The sequence below is a fragment of the Ambystoma mexicanum genome, chromosome 5q (genome assembly GCF_040938575.1).
Source record: "Ambystoma mexicanum isolate Mex_15411 chromosome 5q, UKY_AmexF1_1, whole genome shotgun sequence".
NCBI classification, from domain to species: domain Eukaryota; kingdom Metazoa; phylum Chordata; class Amphibia; order Caudata; family Ambystomatidae; genus Ambystoma; species Ambystoma mexicanum.
In genome coordinates this window covers 351,685,566-351,710,390 of record NC_090933.1, presented here as the reverse complement: position 1 = coordinate 351,710,390, position 24,825 = coordinate 351,685,566, and the positions used below count along the sequence as shown (strand labels likewise).

At 45.9% G+C, this 24,825-nt stretch overlaps 1 protein-coding gene across 2 annotated transcripts in view; it reads right to left on the bottom strand.

Moving 5' to 3' along the window:
- Positions 1 to 24,825, bottom strand: part of CEP76 (centrosomal protein 76) — a 616,847-nt gene that overhangs the window by 309,976 nt on the left and 282,046 nt on the right. For both annotated transcript variants that reach the window (XM_069620830.1, XM_069620831.1), the window contains exons 4-5: positions 14,123 to 14,347; positions 12,474 to 12,659 (exon numbers count right to left, since the gene is read on the bottom strand). In XM_069620830.1, coding sequence (XP_069476931.1) covers positions 12,474 to 12,659; positions 14,123 to 14,347 — 411 coding nt within the window. The remainder of the gene's footprint in view (positions 1 to 12,473; positions 12,660 to 14,122; positions 14,348 to 24,825) is intronic.

Here is a 24,825-nt window from a genome sequence, read left to right as displayed (position 1 = left end):
GAAGATGTAGAATTACAGCATTGTTTTTCTTTTCATTAAAGAATTCTAGAATCGTGAGATCCTCGGAAGCAATCGCTCTTTAGCTTGGAATCAAGTGGCACAGCCAAATTACGTTGTGGCGGTTTAGAATTAATTCATCCGAGGTTACGATACGCTCAAGTAAAAGGCGGAGTAGACCTTGCTGGCATTTGCTCCGTAAGGTTTCCTCCTTCTCACCCATGCAGTTGCTTCTTTTAGCTGATTTTTGTCTATTATGATGATCTTTAGGCTGCAATCTAGAGTCAGACAGTTTGCTGTCCAATTTGTCCGCCCATAATGGTCCCGTCAAACAGGGCAACACTGGCTCATCGTTCCCGGACAGCAAACCCATGCCGTCCGGGTTGAATTTGGCAGCAACGGATCCTTGCGCTACACATCGAATATTAGACTTTGCTTCCACCAGTTCGCGTTTATCAGCCAAGGTTAGAAAATGTAAGATCTGGTCAGCTTTTCCAGGGGAACGAGGACGCAAAGATTGAATCAATTGGCACAGTCTCGTCGATTTTCTTTTGTCGTCTACTTCTTTTAGCCCTTCATTTATTGGGCATGCTGCAGGAGTGAGTGGCTTCATGGCATTGTCTGAAACCAAAGTATTTGCCAATTGTTGGTCTCGCCTTGGCGTGGGCGGTAGGAAGGCTTGTATCAGCCTTGCCTCTGTGTCTAGGACAGTCTCTGCTACTGACACCACTTTAGGTATGTGCGTCTGGCCAGTAACTACCTTCTTAGTTATACCATGCTCCAATGAGTTCCCTGATGGTACCTCATGAGCCGATATAGCCGGTGCTGGCAGACAAGGCACTTGAGAGGTTGGTGGATTTAAGCATTGCTATGCGGCTCTTCATCCTCGTAAATCGATACATTCATCAGCGCATCGGAGACGTCACTAATGCACGTGTACGAGGCTTCCAAATCTGTTGCCGTCTCCTTGGAAGCTTTCACTGTCTGCTTTCTTTCCAAGGGTTTACTTTTTGATAGCAGTCCATTAACCGTAACATTCACGGTTTTAATGTTACGTAGACATTTTCGTGAATTATTGGCTCCTCTCTTTGCTTTTCTTGCTGCTGGTAAATTTTTATTTTTCTTACCGGGGCCACTTAATACATGTTCATCACTTTTGTTTGTTTTATGTGTGTCAGTTGGGATCTTGAAGATGTCGTATATGACAGCCGACTTCTCGGCTGCATCCGCCATCGCTTTAGGTGGTTCCTCATGCACCGTCTCCTGGTGTAAGCAGCTTGCAGATGTCGAAGGCATTTGAGGGTTTTGTAAGGCTAAATTGGCCACGTCTTGGGCCTCTTTTACAACTTTCTCAATCCCGTTTACTATGGCGGAACAAGGACCCCTAGACGGGATAGTGACGGGCAAACTATGCTCAACAATACCAGTTAAGTCAACAGACTTTACCGGTTCCGTAGGAACTACTGCTGAGACCTGTACGCCAAGTGTACTTTTCATAGGTTCCACATTTTTCTCAGGCAATGCTGCTACGCATGCCGGGTTGTTAGATAGCTATTTTCTAGTCTGGAACAAGAAACACAAGTGTCCAATACTGTTGCAGGATTGCGCCTCTGACACTTAGCAACAGTTGATGGTCCATTCGATGTTGTATCTTTTTGAAAGATGTTCAAGGCTTCTTTTGCGACCTCCGTCAACAGTTTTTTGTCAATGATGGAGTTTCTTACATTGTCTAACAAGGCTGCAAACGTTGCATCCATCTTCTTGTTCATCTCTTGCAAAGCCGCCTTGCGGTCGGTGGACTCTTGTTCAATCTTACACACATTGTCAACGTATGTACTACCGAAGCCAGATCTTTCATGTTGTCATTAAGTTGCTCGTACATTTTGAGAAACGGGGCAATGGACATACACATTGATGACATTATCAAGGCCTGTAGGTCTTGTGAGTTTTGTGCATTTCCTAGTGCCGCCTGCTCAGGCTCTCCACGGCGCGCACTTCTTTTTTTGCGAATGACACAGCGTCTAATCTTCGGAAATGGTCGCTCCATAAGAGGAATCGGAGGACACTTGCTCTAAATCGTCCTCGCTTATTGTCAAAAGTATTGAGCTCCCACTTTGTTCTATTTGCATAGCTTCCGTTGGGTAGGTTGCATTCAATAATGAGTTGTGGTAAGAACTTTTCGCCTTTTTATTTTGTGAGCATCTGAGCATCTAGGGCTGGGTGAAATATTTTCATCCATTCTTCTGCGTTTAACAAGACAGTGGACTCGATGAATTTTCTGCTGCACAGTGTTGGGCGAGGACGCCCTTTCTTCGTAGGGCAACCGCGTAAGCGGATCTGTGATCAGCTGGCCATCCATCGTTGTTCCTGTGTCGCCTTTCAGCGTTCTTTGTTTATTGATGCTTGTTAGATCGGCCAGCAGTTTGTTCAGAACCTCGAGTGAGTTTCTACGGTCCATGCCAACTACAATGGCATTGGCCGAGGCAGATTCATGCTCCCTCGTCATTGGGGTCCCGAGGTCATCTGCTGGATTTCCTCGCTGTCTTCCCACATCGTCATCTGGGCGTTTAAAGATCACTTCTTCGTCTTCACAATTCGAGCCACAATTGGAAGCACAATGAAACTCTGTAAGTGTGGATTTTCCTACGGAGCCTATCGAGGACACCGCACTGAAAACGCGGCCGTGAGGTAGCTCTCCACTGGACGTGAATGTTGGTTTTGGACTTTGAGAAGAACAATTATTGCAGTGACAGCTCGCAACACTTAGGGATCGGCCCAGATTTCCAGACGCCGTGATCGTTTGGATCGTGTCATTCACTGTCGCAGGAAAGTTGTGTGCTTCGGATGTGTTGCTCTCCGTCGACACCTGACAAGTATCCAATGTTGTTGTAGCATTACTGATACAGAGGTCGACCATTGCCACAACGGCACCCACATTACTCCTACTCCCCCCAATAAGGTCCACTCTAGCCGGTACGCAGCCCGTGGTCACATCATTGATTGCTGCCGGAAGGTGCTCATGGGAGTTTGCCAGTGCAGTGTGCTTGATAGTGTCATTTTCGTCGCTGTTAACCACTGTACAAACATTCATACAGCCCCCAGCAACTCTCAACAGTCACTTACTTGGGGATCGTCCAGGAGTGCAGTAATGGCTGATGGAGGGACCGGCTCGTTGCTGGTGGCAGAGTCCGTGCGGGCAAGGTCGTAGCAGTTAACAAGGATTGCGGTCGCTGGAATTGCTGGTATGTCCAACAACGCTGCTTCCAATCTCCTCTGTGCGCTTGTTTTAGTGGGATAAACATCTTTTATTGCCGCACAGGACCGTACCGCCCCCTCAACCTTCCTCGAGCTTCCTTGGACTCCTTCGACTCTTCACCGACTCCACGCGGGAATCGAGTCTTTGTAGTCACGCAGGCACGCCCACAATTGTGAAAGGCAGTGTAAACAGACTGCTAAGGGAACAGCGCTCCGCACCAGCCGCTCCGACTCTTCACCGACTCCGCCTCAGAACTTTTCACACCATTGTAAAAATTATACAATACACTATTAAACATGATATAATACGAGAGACAGACCATATTATAGTGCATACATTAATCAAAATCATCTTATTTTATATATTATGAATACATTACTTGATACTTGCATTCTTACAAATTCATCAGCCTTAGTTATCAATTTCATTGGTATTATAAACACAAAGTTAACATAATGTAATATGTAGCACTCTTTAAACACGCATTGCATATCCTTGTTTTTTTTCAACTGTTTAATCATTCTTATCCATACTTGTTGCAGGATTGTTATCAATAGGAATGGATATCCAAAGTCTATAGTAGTATGCCCTTGCTTAGGTGAATTAATTTGCCCCACGGAGACCATAAGTTAAGTGGTCCATATCAACCAACTACCTCAAATTGCTGCTTAATTTTGCTCTAACCAACTGCGAGGTCCTAAACAAAGCAATATTTTGTGAGATGGTCCTCCCACTTAGACATCGCTGCCAAAATGATTTTGTCATTACCCATTCTGGATCATGTACATATTTTTGCAAATCAAAGATACATACGTTCCCCGATATAAGACAGATTGTCATAACATGTCTGTTTCCAATTTATGAGACAATTTACACATATCTACAGGTCCTTTTAGATCTTGCAATGCCAAATATTTGGCTGCAGACAGTTAAGGTCAGCAGCTGATTCAATCTCATCAACATTACAAAAAATAAATCACTTTAATTTTAGATGGATACAAAGTAATATCGTAAACGAAACAAAAGCGCCATCAGGATCATTCAAGGAAACTGGGTTAAGATAAATGCATTGATTCAACATATACATGCAGCGATGCACATATTACCAGTAAAGGGACATCAATTTGCATCAACAAAGACCCGAGAGCATAGGCAACAGGTCTGTCAAAGTGGTACACATTCATCATTATATTTAATTGAAGCCAATCTAGACAAAAGTGAAAAAGCTATGCATCAGAAATTCGTTTGGAGGATACACCAAAAAACGGAAATGGAACAGAAAATACAATGGGTCAAATCCAGCCCAAAATACGAGGAGGAAGACAAAAGTAAAAATGAATAAAAGAAGAGTGGGTGGGGGAAAGAAGAGAGGAAAAACATCAATATAGAATTAAATAAATTCAAATAGTATCTAGGTAACATGTTGTCCACAATTAGGCGACAGTGTGTCTGGACCTACATGCAGGTTCCCTCCCAATCTGCGTGCTCTGGCCTGTGAGCCACTAGCTCACTGGTGCCCACATTGATGCGTTAATGAGTGCACACGTTTGTAGACGGCGAACAGTCGCTCAAGTGTTATTCTATCTTTTCTGGTGCCAGAAAAGATGTGACTATATTGTTAGTTACCATGCCGCGTTTCCCATGGTTTTAGATGCAAAATAGACGTGCCTTCGCGATAGCGCTACTTCGGTGGGTGCATGTGCATTTCAAGCACTATATTAAATTGCAGTCGTACCTCCAAAAGCTACTATAAGTCTCAGTCGAATATCACAGACTGTTGGGAAAGCTAGAAAATCAATGAAATCAAGGAGCTCTAATTATTATTGCCACAGTGCAACCAAACCTCTTAACAGTTGGCAACTTCTGTCCACCAACTGGTGGTAGTACATACCTCCAATTGACCGGCAATCCGTGGAATATGAATATCGAAGGGCTGGCAAGAAAGAACAAGTTACTTTCTTACTTGGTAACGTTCTTTCGATGGGATGGTCCGACGACGTATTCCATATCTATGACAGGTAATCACCACAGCTGTGCTGCTTCGGAAAATTTCCGGCGTCTGCGTCGATGACGTTGATACGCTGTCCTCGAGGGTCTCCGTCGAGCTGATGTCACCGGATGTTATAAGTAGGACGCACGACGCCCGTAGCCTCAGGTGTAGTTTTTTCCCCAGAACGTGTGGCACCAATCTTCTGCCAGTATGACCACAGAAAGCCTTGCGGAAACGTAAGTTGCAATTGCATAAGAAATTCTGTAGCGGGGCAGGTAGGGAGGAAGCGATATGGAATACGTCGTCGGACCATCCCATCGAAAGAACGTTACCAGGTAAGAAAGTAACTTGTTCTTAGAGGGGATTGGGTCCTCCGACGTATTACATATCTATGACAGACTCCCAAAGCAGTACCAACGAATGGAGGAGGGAAAAGAATTTAGAAAATAGAAATTTAGAATGCCCAATTAAATTGCAGCGTAAAGGACCGCCTTGCCAAAGGCCAGATCCTGCCCATGGATAGAATCTAGGGAGTAGTGTCTTACAAAAGTATGGAGCGAACCCCATGTGGCTGCTTCCCAGATGTTACGAATAGGAACACCCTTCTGCAGGGCAGTAGAGGCAGCCATACCCCTAGTACAATGGGCCCGTAAGCCTACCGGAGGGTCCTTACCCGCCAAGCGTTAACATTCAGAAATTGCTAAGATAATTCATCTAGTCAAAGTCTGCTTAGTAACAGCTTGTCCCAAACGCCTTCCAGCGTATCCTATAAAGAGCTGATTGTCCACTCTGACCCGGGACATGCGTGAAATATAGAAACTTAAAGCTCTCCTAGGTTCCAACCTATGGAGCCTCTCCTCTTCCTTACCAGGATGCAGAGGAGGATAAAATGCCGGAAGAATGACCTTCTGGCTTAAATGAAATTCCGACACCACTTTCGGAAGAAAGGAAGGACGAACCCCAAGGACAACCCTGTCCTTATGAAACACCATGAAGGGTGGCTTAACAGAAAGTGCCTGCAACTCACTCACTCTGCGAGCGGAAGTAACAGCAACTAAAAATACAGTTTTAAGGCTTAACAGTCTCAAAGGACAAGAATGTAAAGGCTCAAATGGAGCACCCATTAGGAATTTTAGAACAAGGTTCAAATCCCAACCGGGAACCTGGAAAGGTGACGGTGGAAACACATTAGTGAGCCCTTTCAGAAACTGAGAAATTAAAGGGATTTTAAAATAAGAACACTCCTCAGATGAGCGCTTAAATATGGACAGCACCGCCAGGTAACCTTTAATGGTACCCACTTGAAGGCCCTTGTGGGCTAAAGAAAGCAAAAGACAGAACCACAGGAATGTAACATGAAAAAGGATCCACATTCTTAACCCTGCACCAGTCGCAGAACTTTCTCCAACGGCAACGATACAGGGACTTTGTTGCAGGCCGTCTGGCCGAAAGCAAAACCTCCATCACGTCTTCCGGGAGGTCCCAATCCTTATACCTCAACCTTTCAGAAGCCAAGCGTGAAGGTTGAGGGATCTGACCTCTGGATGGAGAACCAGACACACCTCCCGTGAGAGCAGATCGTCTCGGTAGGGAAGACAGCGTGGTGGGCAGATGGACAAGTCGAGAAGGTCCGGGTACCACGTTCTCCGGGCCCATGCCGGAGCAATGAGGATCATCCGGGAACCGAGCCTCCGTAACCTCTGCAGCACTTACGGGATGATGGGGACTGGAGGAAACGCGTACAGCAGTAGGAAGGACCACTCCATCACGAACGCGTCCCCTATGGCTCCTCTTGGAGGAAATTCCCGCGAGCAGAACCTTTTGCACTTCCGGTTGAAACTGGAGGCAAAGAGATCCACTTGTGGGGTCCCCCAAAGGGCAAAGATCTCCAGGAGAATCTCTTGAACCAGCTCCCACTCGTGAGAGATTGCGCTCTGCCTGCTCAGAGCGTCCGCCGTCTCGTTTTCGTCTCCGGCCAGATGAACTGCCGAGATCGAAATTTCCTGCTGGATGTCCCAGAACCAGAGCTGCATCGCCTACCTGCACAGAAGAAGTGACCCTGCCACCACTCCCCCTTTTTGTTGAGGTAGTGCATGGCCACTGTGTTGTCCAACAGAATCAGGACAGTTTTCCCTTGCACAGTCGTCAGAAAAGCCTTCAGGGCAAGCCTGACGGCCCTCAGCTCCAACAGATTGATATGGAGTCTGGACTCTGACGGAGACCAACGACCGCTGACTGTCAACTCGTTGGCATGAGCTCCCCATCCCATGAGGGATGCGTCTGTCACGATCGTCACCTCCGGCCAGGGTAGCTAAAATGGAGACCCCTTCATCAGATTGCCTTTGACGGCCCACCACAGAAGGTCCTGGGTGACCGAGGGCAGCACCTGAATGGGGTCCGACATCCTGCCGGAGGACTGTGACCACTGCATCTTGAGAGCCTATTGCAGAGATCTCATCTGCAACCTGGCCTCTGGCACCAGAAGAATGCAGGATGCCATGAGGCCGAGCAACCTCAAGAACTCAAACACCGGGAAACTCTGGGCATGTTGAAACTTGTGTACCATCTGCAGAATGCGATGAGCCCTCACCTGGGGAGGGAAACACTGCCCCAGGGACATGTTGAGCACTGCTCCGATGTACTGGAGCCGCTGAGCTGGCGTCAAGTGGGACTTCTTTAAGTTGAGGGAGAAGCCCAGCTTGTGAAGGGAGCGGCAGGTGACTGACAGATGATCCAGGACTTGCTCGGGAGAGCGCGCCCTGATCAACCAATCGCCCAGGTAGGGGTAGACGTGAATCCCCCTTTCCTGAGATGCACTGCCACCCCCACCATGAGCTTGGTGAAAACCCTCAGGGCAGAGGTCAATCCGAACGGCAGGACCCGAAACTGAAAGTGCAAGTCACCAACCGCAAACCTCAGGTACTTCTTGTGCTTGGGATGGATCAGCACATGAAAATAAACGTCCTTTAGGTCGAGAGACACCAACCAGTCCTGAAGTTGAAGGGCCTGGAGGACTTGAGAGAGTGTAACGATCTTGAACTTGTCCTTCCTGAGGAGCTTGTTCAAACCACGCAAGTCCATGATGGGTCTCAATCCCCCGTCTTTCTTCGAAATCAAAAAAATAAGGGGAATACCGTCCCTTGTTCCTCTCCGCTACAGGTACCAGTTCTATGACGCCTTTCTCCAGCAGGGACTTGATTTCCTGTGCAAGGAGCGGATCCAGATTCCCTGTTGGATTGTCGTGAGGCCTCTGCCGGAAAGGAAGACAGTAGCCGTGGGCTATGATCTCCAGAACCAACACATATGAAGTAATGGCACGCCATTCTACAAGATGCTGCGCCAGCCTTCCCCCAACCGGCTTCCTTTGCCATTCTGAACAAGAGCAAGAAAGCCATCCCATTCCTCCCCTTCGGGCATATGTTCAGCCGCCAAAGAGACAATTCCTCAGAGTACGAGTCAAACGTGCTAAGGCACACACGGAGTTGGCTGCCTGTAAAGCCATACCCCTGAAGAAAACACGTTATTCGCCCAGCCATCAAAACATTTGTCGTCCCTATCAGGAGGGATGGTAGGGTACGATGCCTGTTTTGCCGGGGCCGTAGCCGCCTGCACCACTAAACTCTCCGGAGTGGGGTGCGTAGTCAAGTAGCTGGGGTCGCTACTGGCAGGACGGTATTTTTTCAGCAAAGACTTGCCCACTGCCAGGCGACTCTCCGGAGCAGTCCAAGCCGCTGCCACCCTTCTTTGCAAGGCCATACAGAATGGCAGTACCGGGTCAGTTGGTGGATCTTGGTCCAAGATGTCTGTCAGGTCATCCTGCAGAAAATCTCCTGGTGGTGCAGACCACCCAAGTACTCCGTTATCCTTGACATGAGGCGCCGGTACGAGGATTCAGTATGCGTACCCGGCTCTGGCCTGCCAAACTACACCTCCGGGGAGGTGGCCAGACCACTGGCGTCGTGCAAAGACTGACGCAGGTCTTCTAACTGGCTATGAGCAGATAATAGGTCATCAGGAACCTCCTCAGGAACCAGACCTTCATCCACCTCAGAAATATAGTCAAGAGGCTGGAAGAAATCCCTGGATGAGGGCCCGTGTTTGGACTTGGCCAGAGCCTTCCTCTGGGTTTCCACCGGTCTCTGGGGCACCTCACAGAAATCCTCCTCGAAAGGTGTCAAGGGCGTTGACGGAATCGGCGTCGAGCGTGGCACCGATGGCTTCAACACAGGCCTTGAGGGCGGAGCCCCGAGCATGTCCTTCGACGGTCTCGGTGCCGACGTCGTCTTCGAAGACCTCACAGGCTCCAACTGTCTTGATGGCGTCGAGGAACGGGACCTGGAGCGGGCATAGCTAGAGCAATCCACCTTGTCCGACCGGGACCTCAAAGGTTCCCGGTGATCGCGACGACCGCTCGAGCCCGAAGGCATGCAAACAGTGTCTCTAGCACATTCCCTGCCAGCGTCTTTCGACAGCATGGATGGAATGGAGCCCTGCGATTGAAAAATCGCCATCATCTCCTTACGAAATGAATCCCATTCCGCAGGAGAGGAATGCTTGGTGGGACGTGAGTACCTCGAAGAGGCAGAGGAATGGCGGGACCCACTCCGGGACCGAGACCCCCTGGACTTATGCCGACAATCGTCAGTCCAAAGCCCAGTGGATTTCGACTTCTGGGGCTTGGACACCTTACCGACAGAAAGCTTCTTCTTACGCTCCCGCAAGGCCTTTGAAGTTAACTGGAAATCGTCACAATTGTCCGTGACGTGGTCCTCACCGATGCACAAGAGGCAGGCGTCGTGCGGGTCCGTCAGCGACATCTTGGAACCGCAGTCCCGACACTTCTTGAAACCCGGCCGTGATGTAGAAGAAGACAAAGACATCATGGAAATCTTCACAAACAACCGGGTTTGAAGAACCGATAGAATAACTCAGAAGAACCAAGGCGCACCGAGATCTCCGAAGCAAAAACTTTCACAGAAAAAACAGAACCGAAGCTATGGGCGTCATCCGTCCTACTTATAACATCTGGTGATGTCGGCTCCACGGATGCCCTCGAGGACAGCGTATCGATGTCATTGACGCAGGACGCAGAAAATGTTCCGAAGCTGCACAGCTGTGGCGATTACCTGTCATAGATATGGAATACGTCGGAGGACCCAATCCCCTCGAAAGTGAAGTATTTAGATGGTCCGTTAACAGGCTCAACGTAGTAGCATATTACAAAATGCATCTATACTCCCTTGGGTCACAGTTAGCCCATGGCATGAGATTCCTTACCTGTGGTAAGCTGTAAACCTAAATGCTAAACAAAAGTGAGTGCATTCTTAATGCGTTTCTAGAGACACCATATTGCAAGTGCAAATACTTGTCAGTTAAGTGATAAAACTGTGGGGAAGATATCGATGCATATCAAACACAAAGTGGTAAAAATGCTACCTAGAAACTGCAGCGATAGAACCACAATGATATTGCTGTCCAATAGTATGCTTGTCACGTGCTGAGGGATAGTAGCTTCTCTTGCACCATGTGCACAGATCCACCTCTTTTCAAAACCTGCATTCGTACAGCACGATTTTCTGCAGCAAAACTGGATATAGCCCCACGTGGCCATTTATATCGCTTTAGGGTTGGACGTTAGGATGGAAATCATGACATGGTTTAAATGATAATGTGTTAAACCGAAACCAAGCAGGCCTTATTTTGCTGGATGGACACGAGCAAATGCACCACACCTCTTGCTCTACTCCATTTTGCAATCACATAACTAATACACTGTGAGGTCCCTCCAGGTGAAAGAGGCAAGATAAAGGTCTGCTTACAGGCTTTAAATCGTCATATATAGTTTTCAGTGCCTCAACTGTATCATATTGGGATTAAAAATATTGCATTATAGCAAATGCTTTGCAGGACAACCTTTCAAACCTCCTACCTCTCGTTATTGTGAATACCCCAAAATGTATTACAGTTCCAGCAAAAAATGGTGGTATCATCCAAAAGGCATACCTTTCATTCCATCACAAGGGCAATGTCTGAGCTACTGTACAGTGTACTGTAACTTGCAAACAGGATGTTAAATGCTGCACTCAATTATTAAAGCATGCTAGTATTCATTCACCCCTTTCTAAGAATTAATCATATTTACCAGTTGCTTTGATATTTCTGTGGTTACTTTGTTGAAGGTTCCTCTGTGCTGTGCAGCGACCATGCTTTTACAAAAAAGGAGCAAACCACATCCATTCATATCCCGTGATAAAAAACAAACACACTCAAACTTGCATGTACAATTTGTGTGTGATCCAATAATGCTGCCATTAAACGTGCACTCAACTAGTTTTAATATCAGTAACTATTTACTTAGCACTTATGTCGATTAAACGTAACAATTATGGTTGGATCATCCATCTTGTGCTGGATGTTTTTCTTCCCTTAGTTCCCTCTTCAGGACTGCAGTTTGTCGAAGGGTTTGAAGGTGGCGCCAACAGCAGTTACCCAACATTTAATAACCATCTTTGTGACCAAACACAATGACATAAAAAACGTCAGTTCTGCATAGTTTAATATGACTCCATCTCTAAACTCGCAGTTAACCAACTCCCTTTCAACATTCGATCTGTGGACCAGCATCACAATGTTGGATTGTTCTGAGATAACTGAAAAGGTATTGGTTGGACAGCAGAGCTCAGCTATGTTTGGCTATTGCAGGATTATCTTTGAGCACATATGTTGGTTCCACAGTGGGCTTTGGCCTCTGGTTGATCTTCGTGCTAGTGATTGCATGCACTCCACATAGTTAAGCCTCACTCTTCCTCTTCCCAGTATGATTGGAATGAATAGAGTCCTCTATTCTACAGAAGCACATAGAGGTGTGGGGAAACAACAGGGGACAGAGTGGGATGAGAGGGGACAGAAATTAAGGGGGTGAATACCGTGTTCTCCCAAGGCTATTCATCACTGGTCCAATGGAGGGCTTCCCTGCCAATGAGATCCACCCGCTGAGTACCACTCCAAGGGGGACTGTCCGGTAGCGGCCTCACCACCCTGGCCTCATGGAAAGAGGGTCCCACCCCATGGAAGCAGTGACGATAACCTCGGATTCGTCACAGCATGCATAATTATGTGATGCCCTTAATTTCCATTTCAGTGAACGGATCAGTCTCTTTTCCTACCCACAACCTGCCTCTTGTACCACAGCCTCTAATCAGGCTGTTTAAACTGCAGATTTGCACTTACCTACACCCAGAAGTTCCACAGCAATATTTGTGATGCCATTCTCTGAGCCAAGGACAGCTCGCCATGCCAGGAAATGAGAAGATACCAATGTGGTCTCACCAGATGGCTCAGTTTTGATTAGAACCAAATGCACTGGATCGCAAATAGATAACATAGTGGTTGAGTCTGCCATCTTACTTCCATCACCTGTCAAAATAAAATATAGGTATGTTACTTCACAAAATAGCAGCTTGGAAATCAAGATAGTGTTCTACAAATTCAAGCTGTGTAAGATGGTTACAAAAGGTTACTAAGTGAATCAGGAAGAATACAAGATTATAAAAGCAAGAGGTTAGCTGGAGTATGTTTTTCAACCTTAGAATGGCGTTTATTATGAAGTCATATGTGGCTCTAGCAGGCAGCCTAAACACGCATCTCGCCAAGGCTGATGCATCCCCTCTGCACCAGCAAACCATAGCTTCAACCCCCACCCTTATCTTGTGTGGCCAGCAACTTTAATATAGCCTATAAAAGTCCAGCCACCCCAATAAACCCAGAATGTACGTGTAGCTCTCATTTTCTTATCCATCTAACCCGCGTTAGATGAAATCTGTAAAACTGAATTTACCCGACACTTTGTTAAAAACTAGCAAAAAGTACCCATTCTTTAAACGGGTTCTGTGGACAGACTTAGCAATTATTAATTGTTGAAAATCAATGATCATGTAGGTCGCTGTTCCGATTCGCTTATCGCGTGATGTGCTTTGTAGTCTGAAGTAAACTGCACTGAGAACAGGCATGTGTGGCTGGCTGGCATATCCCGGACCAGACGTGGGGGAGCGGCGAAAAATGGTGTGCTGCTGCATACTGGGACCTAATGTGGTCTCTCCTCACCTGTTGCCTCACCTATTGCCTCACCCTAGAGTGGTGCAGTTCATTGTGGTGCAAATGTCGCAGAAACCGTGCATTCTAGGGTTGAGGACTGGTCCATCTACGACCACATTGATGTTTCGCCGATTTCAGGCGACTGTTTTGTGTGAAGGTGCTGAAATCCGGGGAAATGGGTGGGTTGTCCAAATGTTATGTTACCAGTAATGTCCGGAGGGTCCTAACAGGTAACTATGCAAAGTTTGGTGCAGATTGGTGAAACAGTGTGGAATTGTATAAGTAACAACGCTTCCCCAAGCGACAAACCCAAACATTTTCACTTTAATAAATATAGAAGAAACTCAAATCAGGTAATGTTTTATATGCATGTTCGTCAAAGAAGAAAAAAAAGACAAGACAGAAGTTATTATAAAAATGAAATGGTTACTTAAATGTAATATTTCTCTGCACATTTTCACCAAGACCCATATGGTAGATTCTGTTACTGAATAAATAAAACATTTATCAAATGTCACAGAATCGTACATTTAGGGAATGTTTATACAAAAAAAAAAAAAAATCCCACAGAGCCTGTCGAAATAATCAACACTCAGTGAATTGGAGTCAGATCTTCCTATAACAACCAATGGAAATGAAACATTTGGCTGTGGTTCGCAAAAGCAAGTCCAGAAATGCGCGACTTCCCTCTCTCATACACACCATTACAGTATAGAAGCTGCGCCAGGGTGGTATAAGTGCTGTACAAGCAAACAACATACCACATCGATTGAAGCTCATCTTACCAAGAGTTTCTCTATGTATTTCCAATAAGAATCCATCCTGAAAGTCTGGCTCACAGGCGCATGGGACAGGTTTTGAGCGGAAACGCTGGTTTCGAAAATGCAGACAGAGTGTGAAGCTTGAGCTAACTTGACCCGGCAAAGGTGGTGGTTCTTGCAGATGCTCCAGGAATGCTTTTCCGCCCAAGACTTGAAGGTAAAGATATCTTCTTGTAGGGTCAATATTTGCTGAAAAGTTTGAAGAAAAACATTAAAAAAGGATTAGCCTTTATAGATTATAAGCACCTATTAATCAAATAGGCGGCCTCATAACATGACTCAAACATTAAGCCAAGTGCCCGAACCAGGGTGCTTGGATTTTTAAAATATGCAAGAACGTCAGCAGATTACTTTCATTATATTCCTTTCCATAGCTCATTTGGTTTACAGAGAACATTTCAGTTCTTTACTTTAGCATTATAAAAACAAACACTTTGAGCATAGTTTTGTTAATTTTTCATTTTTATCTATTCGTACACTACTATCTCCCCACTACACTTTAATTTTCAGACAGGATAGCGTTTAATATAGTGGCGTGTTATGATACAGGAGTTATGTTTTATTATGTTGTATTTGCAATGTCATATTGCTTTGTGCATTGCTGACAAAGTCCTTGAAGCAGCTGGAAGGGGACATTTAGCACTTCAAACATCCTAAACAATTTAAGAATTCCTGTTTGCATCACCCAAGCGTAAGCAGACCCCACAACCAATCCGAAAAACATACTTCTCTCTATAAACAGGACAAGGTATCTGCAGACAAGCTTGAGAAGACAAGGGTTAATTATAAAGAGTAATTGCAAGAAGAGCCAAGCCTTAGCCCGATTGGAATCCTACCTCCCACACTACTTTCAGCATCCCCATAAAGCTCCTAGCAGGTCTCAACTTCCAGGGAGTCCAGTCCATGGCCATTTGCACCCAATTGAGCCACAGGCCAAAACCCACCATTAATGAATAGTGCCTGTAGCCCACCGCCCCAACTTTCCGGTGTATAAAACCTATCTATTCAGCGAGCAGTAGAAGAGGGTGGGTTCTCCTGCGCCCCTGAGCATCACCTGAACACACAAGGCAGTGCATGAAGGCATCAACACATGTGCTTAAGGTGACTGACAACCTCTGCATACAGGCCTTATAATGGGCTACTGCCCTCTTGGAGTTTGGTCCTTAATGGGAATATCTCCTTCGATCTAGTGAACCTGGATGTATATGATTTGGCCGTAGCACAATTGTTCGCGGCCGCATTGACCATGGACAATTCGGCCGCTTAGACAATTCTGCCGTAGCCAAATCCGGACAAACTTAAACCCCCCCACGACCACCCCCATTCACTCCCCACCAACCCCCTACTTTTTTGCCTCTGCTCATCTTCTGACCCTGCAGCGTCAGATCCGTCCCTCCTCCTTTCCTCCCTTCCCTCGCCTCCAAACCTCCGGAAGTGGGGGGCAGCCCCACTACCCTCAAAGGCCATCACCACTAAACATGAGGAGCGGGGGATCATTTCCAAACTATTGAATGGTACTGACCGAATTCGTCCAGATTTACCATACGATCGCTTGGAAACTATCAGTTTGGGTACTAACGTTAACCTGACATGCATTATTTTACAACCTTGCCTCCAATTTAATTCTCTTATACTGCATTGCAGTGGCTCATTTAGCAATTCTCTAAATATGAGGGCAATACTTTCCACCCAAAGCCTATCTGGTTATGTCTCAGGAAGGGGTAGAAACTTTGTCCAACTCTCCTTTTATATTTCCAGCACTTATTCTGCATACAGCATTTCCTGTCTCCAACACCTGTGGAATAGGGCTCGGCTTTACCAGAACCCCTTCCGGCAATATGGGAATCCAATACGATTACCGGATTAATAGCCTCAAAACGCCTATGCACTCTTGAGCACGCCGCCATCACGCATCCACAATATTCTTCAGCTTCTAATCATTATTCCTCATCTTGAAACCTCTTCGGTCATTGTCTTCAATTGGTTTCTTCCCCTAGAAGCCATCCCTAGAGATTCTCATTTGGGGTACTTTTTCACCTGCTTGAACAGTGCCTTCAGCAGGAGTCAGGCCAACATCAATCACAGTGCTGTCCTTCAGAGTATCCAGTCCAACACACCAGTGTCTATCCACCCTGCTACAAAGATGGTCCATCACAGCACACCAAGTCAGTGCCAAGACGTGATAAGTTCATAGATTAATGCTTACCAAAAGTATGAGGAGTGATCACATGGCTGCCCTTCAGGTTTCGCACATGCAGATGATTGCAGAAGACAAAGAGGAGGTCTGGATCTGGTGGAATGGCCATGAAGACTGAGGAACTGGAACTCTACAAGTCTTATAGAGGTTATCAAATACATCTGGCACTTGCTACTTCCTTTTCATGAGAGAAACCTCCACTGTATGTCAAAGAGAGGGCCACCTAAAAGGCTTAGTGATTTCTTAAAATTGTAGAGCTTGGGAAAGAGCCACACTAAAGGTCTGTCCAGCTGCAAATGCACAACTCGTTGGCTGAAATCACTGGTATGCACTTATTGATCAAAATGCAATTAAAATGAACATTTGTCACGAACTTAAATGTGAAACTATTATATGCCCACACTAACTTTATGTTATTGCATGCCCCAGGGTTATATCTTCTCACCCATGATGTTAAATCTATACATGGAGACGCAGTGGGGCATAGTGGAGGGATACGTAATCAATGGGACACGGTATTAGCTATTTTGTTTAGGAGTATTATAGCGTGTGAATGTTTTCCGGAATCCTGGCAGCCAGCCTTTGTTGTGCCTATTTTTAAAAGGGGCGTGAAGAAAAATCCTAAGAATTACCTTCCCATCACTTTGATTGATATGGATAGTAAAGTCTTTGCGTCCCTTTTATTGCAGCATCTTGAGGCTTGGGCACATTCCTATGGTAGAGTGAACAAGCTACAAACTGGCTTCCGCAAAATCCCCTCAACCAATATTAATGGTTTGGTAGCAAGAGTTATCCAAGAGCAAGCATGGGAAGACGAGACCTGTAGCATTTGTGCTGTCTCAATCGACCTCTCATCAGCATTGGACAGGGTCGACAGGAGGAGACGCTGTTCAAAACCGGCCAGATGGGGGATGCCAGGTGGACTATAAAAACTGATAATGGTCCTCCACGAGGGTTCTGAAAACAATGAGGGAAGCCGGACTATAAGAATTCAAACGTTATCCGGTCTGAGACAGGGTTGCATCCTGGCGCCATGTCTTTTAAATCTTTATGTATCTGATGTCAGTGACTTTTTAGATTATCTGCTTTTATATCACAAACTGTATGTTAAGGTTCCCCGGACAGCGTACCCTGATGACTTTTTAATTTTTGATAATACACATTGTCGTCAGCGTATTATGTGCTTTTTCCAATTATGCTAAAGACAATGTTCTTATAATGAACCCAGGGAAAACTAGAATCCTCGAGTTCTCCAAGGGGAAAAAACATTGCATACTTAAATGGCACTTGGAAAACACTAATGATTCGAGCCCCCAGTGTAACATATCTCTGCTTCCATATAAATAGGGCAGCCAGCATTCCCGAACATTTGCACAATTTTATAGCAGAAGGCATCCGCTCTGTCCAATCAATTAATAAAGATAGAAAATAAGGCAGTTTTTCAATGAAACCTGCATCGATTTATATGAGGGTAAGGTGGTACCCAAATTAATCTATAGGATGGAATTATGCCAGTAATGGTCAGTTGGACAGAGTGGAGGTCAATCTATGGAGACTGGTTTTGAGTGTACCCAATACAGTCCCGCTCGTAGCTATGCTTTCGAGCTTGGACTTTTATCAATGAAGGTGCGTGTTCAGTGGAGACTATTGTCCATTAATCATTGCACCCACTAACTCTGTATATTGAAAACACTTGTATGGAAATGAAACAAGGGCAGGCTGGTCACTCATGTTTTTTTAGAAAGGCTGAGAGAGCAGTGCGTTTTAATATTGAAGGATGCCGACCATGAGCTCCACCACCTTACAGCGAACCCCAAAAATGTGAAAACTGCCCTGTAAATAGAACAGTCCCACAATTATGCGTCGCTGCTCCATCTTGCTCACAAACACAAAAATAGAGGCACAGTTGCCCCTATCTGCTTTTGTTCCCTAATTGCTCTTTAAGATCAATCCTGTTGACAAAAGAGGCATTGTTAAAAATGATACATATTTGCAGTGGCAATCCATGCCGATTTTGCAATGATAAAGGGGTAATAGAAACCGCAAAACATCTCTTACTGGAATGTCCAGCCCTTGATGTGCAAAGAATAGCGTTTTTTTTTAAAATTGATCCACAATTTAAGTTGGATAGACAGAGTTTGTGGAAAAAGTGTCTAAGCGCCAGCCTGCTGTCAGAAGGGATTGCCGTATCAGGATTCTTTAATGCTCTGAAGTTGGGTGCCTCATTGGATATCAAGTAGATTGTATAGTTATATATCAATTTTGAAGTGTTCTTAATTTTCTTTTTCTATAGTGAATGTTTTATGGTAATTGATTTTTGATTCTATTGTCATCAATGTGTATTAATTGAAAGATGGATTTTAAATGTGTTAATATGATGCAAGATAAGATTACTTTTATGCAATAGTTCACTTTAAAAAATAATGAGTATATGTTCGTTTTTATTTTGCTGTGATGATGAAATTTGTTGTATTGTAAAGGTTTTTTTCATTAAAACATTTTTAAAAATTAGGCGTATTGCACTTAACTGTATTTGTGGACCCCTCTTCACAGGACATTAATCACCTCATGAACTGCCTTCAGAGGAGTTTGAGTTGGATGGCCTAAGTTCTTAAAAACAAACACTACAAAAGCTAGGCCATTGTTACTATCACACTACTGCCCGGACGTCTGAAGGAGCATCCTTCAGGTCCTTCAATTCAGCGATGTACTTGGATTCCACCTAGGACCGTACTCTTGTTTCTGAAATTCAATCCATCTTTCACTTTTTTTTCTTGGAAAATTCTCAATTATCTTTCCACCTCCAATTTGTAATTAGAATTTAATTCTTAGATCCTTTGAAAGATTTTCACAGGACGATTTTCTATATAATCTTTCAAGAATCAAGCCTGCTCCTCTGAGTGGCGATTTTCATGTAGCAAGAAGAATGGCTTTAGAGACAGAATTTTCATGTTGAAAACACCTCTCCCCCTGGGTGCAAGGATTCATTTTAAGATGTTGTGTCCTACTCATATGGTTGTTTATATCTATAACCTAAGCTATCTGACATTTAGTCACTGAAAGACCGTGTTCCCAACCGATTAGACTCCAAGAGTAATTCATTTATCTATTAGAGATGCTAACGTTTAGGAGAACTTGTACTGAAACACTCCTTTTCTGGCAGCCTGCTAATTTGCTGGACATCACCTTCCCACCCATTGGGAGATTATCCAGAAGGCCTCTGGTATGGGAGAAAAGGGGAAAATCTGGAAGACCATGTTTCGGTAGATGTGCAGGAGTTCCAGCATATTAATAAAAACTCTTACAATGCCAACGTGACAGAGCAGTCATGCTTTACTATTAGTTAGGGAGAGTGACAGGGTTAAAGACTTGACCCGGTCAACGGGGAGCAGGGACTCCTCCCAGCCGGGGGTAGGGCAAATGCCAGAGCCACTCCGACCTCAAAGGTGGGTGAGGAAGTTGGGAGGCTCCCCAGTCCCTTAAACACCCTGCGCTGATCACACCATGAACGTGATGAGTGGTACCACCTTCAAACAGCTAACGTATACAAAGTATACCAAACCATCCAAGCCTGGATGGCAAATCACCTCTGCCTCAATGAAGTCAAAACTGAAATTCTCTTGATCGATTCACAAGTCAACAAGCTGGACCATGCCAACAGGGCCTCCGGCATTGGATGGCATCACTATACCAGTCTCTAGCGCTGTGAAGACCTTGGGTGTCCACCTAGATGCTACCTTGTCGCTAACTCGGCACATCAATGGTAAAGCATCCACAGCTGCACACACAACCAAGCTAATTAACACGAGGTAGACGATTTGTCTCCACCAACAGCTGCCTCACCATTGCCAGTGCACTTATTGGATCTAGACAGGACTACTTCAACACCTCATTTGCTGGCACTTCCACTCACAACATCAACAAACTTCAAGTCATCCAGAACAATGCACTTCAAGCCGCTCTGAACATCCCCAGGTAAGAGCATATCTTGGTTACCAGAAGGAAAGCTCACTGGCTCCCAATTTGTGATTGCATTACTTTCAAAACTCTGGCAATCACCCACAAATGCCTTCCCAATTCTGCCCCTACACACCTCTCCCAAAAACCAAAAAAAAACTAAAAACGCAAGACCTACTCGGTCCACCTACTCGCACCGGCTGATCACCCCAAGATGCAAGCAAACAAGAGTGGGCGGGACGAATTTCCCAGTCATTGCCACTAACTGGAACGCTCTACCTTGCACTGAGAGCAGAACAATCCTACTGGACCTTTCAGAAACATCTTAAGACACTGCTATTCTCCCAGGGCCCCTCAACTGATTAATCGACGACCAACTGTTTCTGACTCTATGTACCATACTTTGTTGATTAATGAGCGCCTTGATGCCAGTGGTTTTAGAGCACTTTATAAATGCATAAATACATAGTCACGCACCCCCCCATTCGGGAAGGAGTTTTGTGCTTCCTTTGAGAACTACCTGGAACAGAATGCATTGCCAGATCCAACTAGCTCAGCAGGCTGTAGAAGAAAAACACCTTCCCAACAGACTGCAATAAACCAAAACCAATGGGAACCAGGCTTAGAGGACATTGTGAGACGCTCCCACAGAGATTAGAGTTGCCGTAGTCCACAGCAGTCCTCGCTGTGCTTCGAGTCTCTCTATGCTCTCCATTGACTGGGGGTAGACCTTCAAAACCCCAGCCTCAACGCGAAGTGGTACACGGAGCTGGTCCGCAGAGTTGCCGCAGTCCACAGAAGCCATGGAACCACTGGACCATGCCGAAACAACAATGCACCATCAGAAGAAGGATAAGCTTCCCGAAAAGGCATTGTATGCAGACATGCCCAAAAGCCCATCGGGACGAGTGTTACGCAGCCAGTTCTACTGCCCTGATGGCTCCAGCAAGCGAGAGGCAGTCAGGCTCCGAGAAAGGAAGACGCCCTGCACCTACCTCGTGGGCCTCACTTACCCATCATGCCGTCGGAGCTCATTCAACTAACACGGAGCACCGTCTTGAATCCGATCCTGTTCAAAACTTGAGGTCGGTAGCGCCCCCCCACCCCCGCGGGTGCCCCCACAAGCAAACCAGACAATCGCAGCTGCGAACCCGATACTTTCGGAACACAGCAAACAAACGGAACATAAGGACCCAGACCTCCCACAGCAGGCTGTGCTGAAAGAAACCAGGAAGTAGAGGACGACAGGAACTGGACTTCGCTGGGCCGGCAAACCACCGCTGCAGAGAGTGGACCAACGGTAGCAGGCATCGGAGGATGCATGCCCCCGGTCGTCAGTTTGCCGGCCAATCTTAGGCCTAACATCAGAGGCCTTTCGGAAACACCATCCTGCCCGAATAAAGACGCTGAGGACTCCGACAATCAGTTCGGGACTTTCAATCATACCCAAATCGAAAGATTCGCACTACAACAAGAGGCATGCAAAAGTGAAATAAACGCCTCTTCAGTTACAGACTGAGAAACAGGTGCGCCATCAGCCACTACCCAGGCTCAGATACACAACAAACCACCCTTACCTGTTCGGCGTTCCAACAATGACTTTCCACATCGAGACCCTATGCTTCCAGTGGGCCCACGGTCTGGAATCTCTTCAGCGGAATGGTCTTCTTCCCCGACAGCCCAAAACAATGAAGTGGCGTCGGGAGCAGACGGCAGAGACCCGATGTCCCCAGCACCACAAACAGCTTCTCCATATGTGGATCCATATTCGCACAAAAGGGAAAAGCCAATGGCCATATATAAGAAAAAAACTACTCCACAAAAAAAGGGGGAAAGAAACAACAGAAAACAACACCATAAAGCCAACATTAAGAAAACAGCAAGAATCATCCAGAAAAGCAGACTCAGGGAAAACCCCATTTCCCAACCCCTTAATATCTACGGCCCTAAAAGACTTCTTTACAAAGCAGTTTAAAGGAAAACTTGACGCGGACGCAGAACTCTCAGACGCAGAAATTTTAGACGCGGTCATAGAAATTCCACCGGCTAAAAACAGAAGATCTAGCGAAAGCTTCACGCCAGCACACAAAGATTCTCCCTCAAAGAAACCAGATCTACTGACCATCATGTCAGCCGTCACCATTCCCTAGTGCCATTTGGCAAGTTATATGAAGCAATAAACGATTCCATGAAGGACTCCATAACGGTAACGGCGATGATGCACTCTAAGCTGATATGCGTAGAAGGCTTTATAACGGCACTGGAATAAACGATTGCGGTCAAAGAACGCCGCTGGGAGGGAAGACTCGACACTTGAAGGAAAAGCCAACCTACAAACCATGCCCCATGCATCACCACCACAGCTAAGAAACTCAACGAAAGGGACGCAAACTATGCAAGAAGAAAACAGGCCTCCACATATATTGCAGAAGACAAATTCACATCAGATGCCTTAAAAAGAGTCCGAGATGGTGCCGCCCGTATCTGCAGCGAGACCAGGAGTCACCGTGAATCGAGACGCAACAAGCTTCAAACAAGGACTCCAAAAGAAAACAGCTACGAAAACTTCAGTGATATTCAAGCTTGCCAAACCATCAACACAGTCACAAAACAAGCAGCAAACAACAAAGACCTCTCTCCCGTCCAGCACTCCAAAGGACTCCATACAGATAGATCCTGAAGTAATTGACCTTGCCAAATCTACGATAACTCCAAAACACTGCATGGCCAGTTCCCTACTGATGAATCCAACACTTCACCTCAACCAAGACGGAGATCGAGACTCATCCCTTTACTCAACGCGGAACACAGATCTAACACCTAATTCAGAGAAGCCTACCACCAAACTTGATCAAAGAAAGAACACCCACCTACCTTCAACGCAAATTAGATCACCAGATCCTAAATCAGAAAATTCTGACATGAACCTACAGACGCAAAAGATAAAAACTAAGCTGACATCAACCAACAGGGGCACCAAGATAACAAAGACACTGAAGCAATGTTCCTCAGTCCACATACGTCAGAGAGATGAACTAAAAATCAAGGAGATAAACACCAAGAGAAACCAGTGTCCTCGACAAATCTACGGCAATCAACTCAAACCCACACTTTTAAGATCGAGCAACTAGACGCTGGGCGAAACTACCTGATACTGAACAGAAAAACAGTACTCGAAATATTAGGGCAAGTACGGAAACTACGCGTGTTGGAACCAGAGGACTTCACCCTGATTGAACCATACCACAGAAACAAGAAAGCTAAAGCGTATCTTCACATAAAAATATCGTCACTACATGAAATCAAACAGGACGTCTACACTGACCTGGAAAAAATGGGCTTCCACCTTTCAGAACTACCCAAACCAGCGCCAGCCCCTCAGAAAGCCGCCTCGCCAAGATATAGTGACCCACCAAGAAATCGATACAAGTCCAGAACGGAAGAACTATACAAAAGTAATAGATGGGAAAATCGGAGAAGCACATGGGAAGCAACGCAACCCAGTTACCACGGCACAGATCGACGCAACCATGAGTGACCAAACTATAATCAAAATGACAACCTTGAACATGGCCGAATAGAGGAAGACTGAGGTCAGACAGGAACCCCGAGCACCCAAGAACTACAAGACTACAGGAGCCCGCAAAACTCTGCACCAACCGGGTAGAAGCTCTCACTCGGACACATCAGAAATCCACGAGACATTGCGAGTCAGCGGGAAACAACCAAAACGAAGACCGTGCTCCGGTTGGACCTTGGAAGTGGTTGAAAAACGCCCTAAAGTCAGATTCAGCAAAATAGCAACGAAGGACAGAGGGTGACCAAGACGGAAACAACACGTACCCTCAACCTAATGCACCATCTGAAACAACACAGACCATGGGGTCCTGGAACACACAGGGCCACGACCACTTAAACTCAGAAACAGAGGATCTCTAAGTTTTTGTAACGCTCACCTGATTCTCGCAGAGGCGCCGGTCTTGACTGGGCGACTACCGTATCTTCAAAGGTGATGTGTAGCACCCGGTTGGCTCTTTGGGCTGGACCTCTGTGCACTGTATGCCTGACGTGTAGAGTAAGATGTCTGCAGATAGAAAATATGGGGTTAATGAACTGGGGTTATTGGGGTGTCCCTATCTCTTTCCTCTTCTCCTCTCCTGTAGACCCCCAAAGGTTAACGCTCTCACCTTAGGTAAGTGAATGCCGAGCTCTCCATCTGCCTCGGGGCAGGGTGCTGTAACCAGTTTCTTCACTGGATAGGTAGCGCAGGCCACTTGACTTCAGAGGACTGCTGTCCGTCGTTTACTGCACGAACGGTAAGTTTCGAGTCATTCAAATGTCTTTAAAGTCTTTAGTAATGATGTCTCTTGTTTTGCAGGGTTCCGGCGATGGCGGATGACGGGCTGAAGTGAGTTGAAGATGGAGCCCGTGTGATGAATAGAAGCGCCTGGAAGCACGTAAGTAAGCGCTTGTTGCCTGCTTCACGATGCGCTCTAACTGTCTTTTTATTTTG